At 46.2% G+C, this 8,236-nt stretch overlaps 1 protein-coding gene across 3 annotated transcripts in view; it reads left to right on the top strand.

The window, feature by feature from the left end:
- The first annotated feature begins 1,452 nt into the window (after nucleotides 1-1,452).
- Nucleotides 1,453-8,236, top strand: part of LOC122626188 (roundabout homolog 2) — a 41,391-nt gene continuing 34,607 nt past the window's right edge. For all 3 annotated transcript variants that reach the window (XM_043806351.1, XM_043806350.1, XM_043806352.1), the window contains exon 1: nucleotides 1,453-2,001. In XM_043806351.1, the coding sequence (XP_043662286.1) occupies nucleotides 1,713-2,001 (289 nt within the window). In that variant the 5' untranslated portion in view covers nucleotides 1,453-1,712. The remainder of the gene's footprint in view (nucleotides 2,002-8,236) is intronic.

The raw sequence follows: 8,236 nt of genomic DNA, 5'->3' as shown, positions 1-8,236 counted from the left end.
CTCTATAAAAGGTGAGCGGCAGTGGGAATCGAGAATCGAGAATCGGGATTCGAGAGTCGGGATCGGAGAATCGAGGGACAGGGACTTGAGAAGGCAACAAACTCACATACGCCGTACGCACTTTGACCTTTCTTTCTCGCTGAGACAATGCACATTGTGCTGCATTCTCAGATGGGGAAGGGGAAGGGGAACCCACACCTGCCCGCTCCTAAATGCACGCACAGTTCCTTTATAGGAAAGGTACACACCTTTATTTTACACTTCTCTTCTTCTGCGCGTCGAATGTATCTGTATCTGTATCTTTGCTGAGCACCGGCATTAATGAACCGACTTCACACTCGGCCGAAAGACTGTGCCACTCTACCTGGAGGAGAAGTTATTGATTATTTAACAAACGCTGGGAAATTAGGCAGCGATTTATAGAGGAAAGCCCTTTCGGATATGCACTTTGATAAATTAATACAATATCGTCTAGCTGGCCATTCAATTGATTTCGAAATTCATTAGCGCGCAGAGGCGTCTGCTCGTACCGCAGATATTGGGACAGTGTCCAAGAACGGGTCTCCACTTTGATTTTGATTTGGATTTCTATTCATCGCATTGTGAAACGGCTCGTCTAGAACTGTGTGTCTGGCCTGGCTTTATTGCAGTTTGGAAATAGATGAGCTAACAGCTGGAGAGTGAGTGGGGCACTCGAGCAGATTAGATAGCAAATGGTCGCCCCTTTGGAGTCATTCTTTCGACTCTCTCTCTGCGCCGACAGAGTGTTAAGGGGACGCAGTGGAGCCAGGGGCAATAAAGCGCAACAAGTGGGGATTATCCGAGCTCGAAATGTTTACGGATTCGGATTTTTGGTTTTCGGATGGAAAATGAGCGAGGCTGAGCGGCACAAAGGCTGGCAATTTGTTGGCTTGACAGCGTGAAAAAGAGTTGAATGATCGCATAAACATGGAGAAGAGCCGGAGATAAACAAGCTGAGCTTGGAAATGGATGTGGCACGCTGTATAAATCTTTACTAAATCTACTAAGTGAAGCAGATTATTTATGTCACCTTTATACACAATCAAATGAATGCTGGACATAAATTCCCCAACTCACAAATATACAAATATCCACATTGTTCGATATCCTTAACTGTTTAAGGAGTCCTGAAAGTCCGTTGAAGCACACACATACATATGACAACAATTCACAGCCATAGCAACATGATGCTGCAGCATTCCAACCGTTCCGTCCGAAATGTTGCCGACCAGACGCACGTGGATCGGAACGTGTGGGCACGGAACAAAACAACCCGAAACGGCTGTAAACAAAGCGCCAACGCGTTCCACAGCATGCAACAAGCGAACGATTCGGGACGACTGTGCCATTCGGAACGGCGCACGAAGCGACGGAGCCGAGGCGAAACGAGAATTCGTTCCTCAGTCGCATTTCGATTGTCAGCCGGTTCGCATGTGCCGCGGATACAGATACAGCCGTTCAATCCGTCGGGTTCCGCGCGTCGTCGTTCCGGGAAACGGACTTAGTGGCGCCGCCATGGATTCAGATTCAGATTGCAGCGAATAACAAACTCGGTGGGATAGAATAAATACTGTGTGTGCCAAAACGAAGAAGGAGAAGAAGAGCCGAAAGATTGCGCGTATCGGGAAATGAGTGCAAATCTATTTTAAATGGTGTGCAATTAAGGAGGCGAAACGAGAATACTTGACAAAATGCATTTGTGCGAGATGCGTGGCATGCCGCAGCGCTTGCAACCTCAGTGTTTAACCAACGAAAGCGAAATTCAACTGAAAATCAAAATCAAAAGTAAAATTAAAATTAAAATCAAAAATAAAACTGCCAGCGAGATCAAACGCCGACACAGAAACAATCGAGACTTTCATGGGGAGCGGCTAAAAATAATGCCAGTCGATCGCGACTCTCGGAGTCGACGAGCGGTATTCCCACTGCTGCTGCTCCTCGCGGGATTAAACGGATTAACTCAAGTCGGAGCGCTCAAGGGTAAGTGTCAACAGATGCAGCGCCAGAGTTGCATTCGCAGCCCAGGGTTGCAATGTGGGAGCACTGCGTTGCACCGTTTGCATTTGAAGGGCAATATGACATACTAGTTCCCTCGCGGAGTCGTGTGTATATTTATTTATTTTTTCCTTTTTTTTTTTGGTCGATTCTTTGCTATTTTGGTTGCCACCGCCCAGCGCCTTGCACTGCTTTTTTTGCTTTTATTTTAGCTTTAGCCGCATCGTCTGCCATTTATTTTTTTTTTTGGTCATACTCCGTTTCGTTTTGGATGTTTGGGCTTTGCAGCATCATCGATCGGATCTCAGATTCTCTGCGGAGTTGAATATCTTGTATGGATTAGCTGCGCCATTCTCTCTCCTATCCCCATTAGACAAGCGCATATGTTCCCATTTACCGTTTATTTGGTGGGTCCGACTACGTTTTTGGCTTTTTGGTTGTTGCAAAAAGGGCTCGAGCGAACAACAAAGTGAAATTAAGGCACTGCGGTTTATTTATGCCTGCAACGTTCGCTAATGGATTTTAAGGCCGCTTTATAGACAACGCGACATCGACTCTGCCCATAGACCCATTATTCATGCCTCTCTCTCCCGATTCTCATTAGAGATGCACATACTGGGGCGAAATCGACTTTTCGTTTTCGGCTGGGCGTAGCTGGATGTTTGGGCTTTGGCAGGGCATCGCAATCGAAATCGTAATTCCGTAGATCTCTCAGATGTTCTCTGCAGTGAAGTTAAGAATATCTTTATATGGATTAGAACAATCGCTTTCTTCTCCTTTACACATTAGGCAACAAAAACTAATGCTAACCCACTGAACCCACTTAGGGATCACATTTGGGAAAACTACATACAACCTACAAAGAATACAGAGATCGTATTACACATCAAACCCAAAAACCAAAGTGAACAAACTGCATATGTGGAAAATGAGTTGGATGAGGGTAGATCGAAACACAGAAAACGTAAACCCCTAAGGGAAGATCTCGGGAAAGATCACTCTCCATCCCAAACCCAAGCCCAAGCCCGAAACCAAAACCCAACTTTAGATAAATGAGTAATGAGTTCGAAAGACTAATCAAGCGAGTGTAGTTTCCCCGCACCAATCTCGGAACTGATTACAGGAAAATCAAACAAAGAATCGAGTTTGTGGCTTTTGTGGTCGAGATGGCAAGTTCAAAAAGAAAACTGAGGCGAAATGGTTTGAGGTTGGCGGGTTAAGGAATGGCAGTTAAGCAACGCTTTTGATTGCAGACCCTTTGGCAATTTCATGGCTCTATAGCTTCGCCGATAAAACATATATCTAAATGAGCTTAAGTCGTCACACCCCTTGCAACGCTGAGAACGCCGAGAATGTTGTAATCTAATGCTTATTAAACGCTTTTTAATGCCAAGCCAACGACGCCCAGTCCACCGATATCGTCCATGGACACACGCAATTCGGATTCGGATTGGGATTGGGATTTTTGAATTCGGATTTCAGTAAACACTCGAGCACGCAACCTGAGGCTGTGTGTTGCAGCACCGAGTATCTGTATCTCAGTGTCCCCATCCCGAAAACCGAACGGCGAAAACGCCGATGTGACGTGGCAAGTGTTGCACGCGACGTCGCCCGTCGCCCGTCGCCCGTTTGATATAATAAATTGTATAAAATTATCTGCACCGGCACACGACAGGATTTTGTTCCCGTCCTCACTTCTGGTGGTGTGTGACCAGCGAGATCCAGTTAGCCATCCAGCTTTTGGGTGGTGGGTCAATCGCAGTCGGCTTGAGAATCTGTCGGGGTCATAAAAATTATCGCCCTCGACACAAAGTTGCAGGGTTGACAGCCTTGGTGGCAACCTTCTAATGCCACTCTGGGGAGCGTTTTTCCAGCTAACTGGACTGACTGCACTTCTCTTTTTGTTTTTTCCCTTTTTTTGCTTTTGACTCCGGGGGGTGGCAGTTGAAGTCTATCCTTTCCTTTGTCTTGGCCGTTTATGTTGGCATTTTTTGTGTTTTTTTTGGCAAAAGCCTTTCGGCTCTTGTGCAATTTTCTCATGTGCATTATGCGAAAATTGGGCTAAGTAGCGGTCTCTGGCTTAGTTCTCCTACTTTCCCGGGCGCAAGAAATGGAGTCAAGTGCTGTGGCAGCTCCGTAGCATGTTATTTGTTCAATCACATGATTGCCCTACCGCCAATCGCCCGGCACTCAACGAGATCTCCCATTTGCTCCCAGCTGCAGGCTAGATAATGAGGGGTCTTATGGGCTGGTATCCATAGCCATAGCTTGCACCGATACGCTGGCACACAGTTTGGGGCATGAATGTGATTGAAAGTCGGGCCCATGTGGGTGGAGGTGTTGCAAGTTGGCTGGCGAAAGGTATGGCGGATAGCGACGTACTTCTAGGGATATTTGAAACTAACGACTAGCACATGAGTGAAATGTTCCTAATCTTATGCAGTTTTACTTATAATAATAAAACCAATTTGGTTCGAATTCCTTGGAAAACATATCGCCACTCCTTGGGGAAAAGCGTTTACTACTAATTGCAACTACCCGTGGCCTCAGTACGCCCAAGAGCACTGAGAGCACTCGATCTCGAGTCGGCTATTTGCCAACCAAACAATAATTAATTATTTAAAACAACAGGCCAGATCCCAGAACGTAGAGTCCAGAGCCCAGAGACATCGGCCTGAAAGTCTGGAAGTCTGGAGGTCTGAAAGAGTCGGAAAGGCGACTTGGACATGGTCAGCTGGGCAGTCGGAGCCAAGTTTTGCCTACGCAAAGATTTTTGTTATTTCTTGCTTCCTGGAGATCTGGAGACCCCGCCTGACAGCCAGTCCAGCGGACAGTGAACAGCGTATATATGTGGGTATATCTGGGTGCCGTACTTGATATAGCCGTGGGTTTTATGTACATTTTGTTGCCGTTGCTGTGCTCGCTGCTGTGATATTAAAAATAAAGGAAAATTAAGCCTGGCAGCCGCGTAAAATGCAAACTTGCATCCGAAATGTTGCAGTTATGCCAGTTGGCGTTTAAAGCCGTTGCTGTTGGCCACATTTTTGCATGCAATGCAATGCAATGCAATGCCCAGTGCCTGGATGGTTATTCGTTTTTCGAGAAGGCGTTACTGCTGGATTTTCCGAAAAGTTTTTTCGGCCCGTTTATATTCGTTCGTGGTGCTTAGCTCGGAGCAACTCTGAGCCGAGCTTGGTGAGAAAAAAAGGTTCGCAAATTGCATTGGAAATGCTATGTGCAAAGGAGTTTTTCCAGGGGAAAAAGAGTTTTGGGGAGGGGGCTGCAACTGGAGGAGGATATGCAATTCTGGTGGGGTCAATCAACATGGAAATTTGATTCACAAGTTATGGGAAAAGCAGTGCGCGAAATCGACGGGAGAAAGGCTTATCTCTGTGAGATTCATTGAAATCTTAGTTTCTTAGTTTAACATCGAATTCAGTAGAGAGACGAGATGCAGCCATTATTATCCTTTGGGCGCTGGAAAAACAGTTTACAGTTAGGCAAAATGAGTTAACTGGGTGGATCAACAAGTTTCGCTCGGCTAATACGTATTTAATTACACAAATCTGAAATTTCCTGCTGCCCCGAAAAGTGGTTTGTCTTTGTCTTTGTCATTTATCCTTAAGCAAGTCGTCGTCGCCAGAGATTTGCATATTTGCACTTGATGATGCTGCTGCTGCTGCAAGTTGCAAGTTGCCAGTTGCAAGTCGCTGCTGTGGCAGACATGGCCGCCAGCAATCGCCATTTGGGGTTCGGTTTGAGTTCGGGGCTGGGGCTTAAGTTTCAGCTGCCTACGCGCGGCGAGGAAATTATGAAAAATTTTCAAAGAATCGCCTTGAGTCATCGTTTGCAGTCAGTTGCCACAACGTTGGCGTTTGGATTTTTCTCTCTCTCTCTATTTTTGCCTCATTCGGAGTGGGTCTGAAAAGTTTTTATAATTTGTTAACAAGCCCAAGGAGATCGGCGCCGTGGAGTCCGCAATGCCGGCAATTATGACAAGTTGACAAACGGCTTAATCTCAATCGGCGACTTGCTGTGCGATCCTCGAATCTCCGAGGATGCGCGGCATTTAAATCAATGAGCCTGGGACTCTCCTCCATTCGATTTGATTCGACTCGAATCGAATCCACTCGATTGTCCATCGCTGGACGTTTATCGCATTGCGGACATCTAATATCTGGAGGGGAACAACGACTGCGACTGCGACTCCAATGGGAAGTCCAAGTCCAAGAGCCGTGTCTAAAGTCTTGCCAGCGAGTGCGACACATGCAAATTGGCCAATGTTGCTAAACAAGTTTCGCGGTTGTTGCATTTGCGGCTTGTACTCACCTGCGTACGGCGACAACAGCTACAGCAACAGCAACAACAGCAAGTTGCAACAACAGCGGCAGCAACGACAACAAACATGCAAAAATTGGATTGCTGACTCTGCGTGCAAATAAGGCAGCAACAAGGTGAAGTTAAAGCCAAAGCAAGTTGGCTATAAAAAGGCGCTGCCGTTGCAGACAATCAGCCATAAATCTAAATGACTGTCAACCCAGGCGAAACCTACAATGGAGCCTTGTTCTTGCAGCAGCAACATGTTGCCAGTCGTCCCCCCACCCCCCACCTCACCACTTACCCATCCCCTACGCAGTCTCATTTGCTGCCATTGGCGGCCGCTGATAAGACACTGAAATATGCTAAAAAGCTAAAATAAACTTGATATTGATATTGCGATGGCATTGCCAGTGCCATAAAGCAGAAAGCATTTAGTTAGGGCTCATGTCCTATGTCCTCATGCAGAAGGAATGCACTCCACCTGGTTGGGAGTGCTGAGGTAAAAGATGTCATTGGTGGACACCATATTGTAGAATCTAATTAAAATGGGCAGCTAAATGTGCTACGATATTACTTTTACAATTTATGGTTACTATATATATGCTCTAATTGCTTTGGTTGGATACCGAAGTGATCTTACTTCCTCCCTCTTTTAAATTATTTAAATACAACAAATGGCACTTAAGCTGGCCCCTAAATTAGATTACTATGTATAAAATATTCAACGACTTCATTCCTCTCCACTCACTACCCGTAAGCATCTCAAACAAATCACGCATAAATTTCCCATGAATTTCCCCGGGTAACCAGAGCCTGGTCACTGGAGTTGGGCACTTTTAGTGCAGGTATCGCCGCATCGGATTGTGTTTTATAATTCCTTTTTTTGTTCTCCGCAGCCAAGTGGGAAATAAGCCCAGAGTGGGCTGAGCAACCTGCCCACGTCAGTCTGGAGATTTGGTAGCTTTGGCCATTCAACGAGTTTGTCATAAAATTAATTTGGTTTTTAGTTGGTTACTTGATGATGAGGACGGTCCACTGTCCATCGTCCACCGCTGGACAGGCAGTCAACCTGCTCTGCGGCACAAGATTTTACTGGTTTCCCTCCTCAGTCGGCTTGGCTTGGTTTTCGTTTATTTTGTGCTTTTTCACCGAGTTAATTTATTGCACTTTTGCGACGACGGCAAATGGGGAAATGCGATATGCCAATCACTCCCCGGTGCGGCGACACTTTCCCAACTCGCAACTCCCCTTTCTTCTGAGGGGCATGCATTTAAGATAAGGCCTCACTTGTCGCCTCTCGGCATTCGTATTCGTATTCGTGTTCGTCTTTGTTTTTTATTTTAGCAGTATTTACATTTAAAGACTCTCGAAGACGACTGTCTCTGGTGTTCTGGGATCGTTTCGAGTTACAGAACACTCCGACATTCGTTGGTGGAATTGTTTACGGTTTGGTAAATGCCAGAGAACCCGGCATGGTAAACATTGCAATCAGAATTTGAAACTGGGTTAGACGGCGGGTGTGTTCGTCTCCGGGGGAGCAAATATTTGGCTAGCTGACGCACCTTGTGGGAAATGGGTTTTGGATTTCTGGGAAGGCAGCCTTGGTATTATTAACCGCCGAAGGGAGCCCAGGAATCCGGCTTTAAAAAATAATTAAAAGTGCAGCGGCGGCAATTAATCAAGCAAGGGAAGGGAAGGGAAGCGAAGGCAAAGGGATCAGGGAATTTGCATAGCGCAGATCGGCGATCGGCGATCTTAAAGTGATCGTTCGACAGCTGAGTGATCTTTCTTTATCTGAGATTGATGCGCATCGCGTGCAGGGCCAACCATCCAGATATTCAACCATCCAACCAGCCAGGCATCCACCATCCAACAGATCCACGGAGACTATATCTCGATC

Source organism: Drosophila teissieri, chromosome 2L, assembly GCF_016746235.2.
Source record: "Drosophila teissieri strain GT53w chromosome 2L, Prin_Dtei_1.1, whole genome shotgun sequence".
NCBI lineage: Eukaryota > Metazoa > Arthropoda > Insecta > Diptera > Drosophilidae > Drosophila > Drosophila teissieri.
This window is presented reverse-complemented; position numbering and strand designations above follow the sequence as displayed.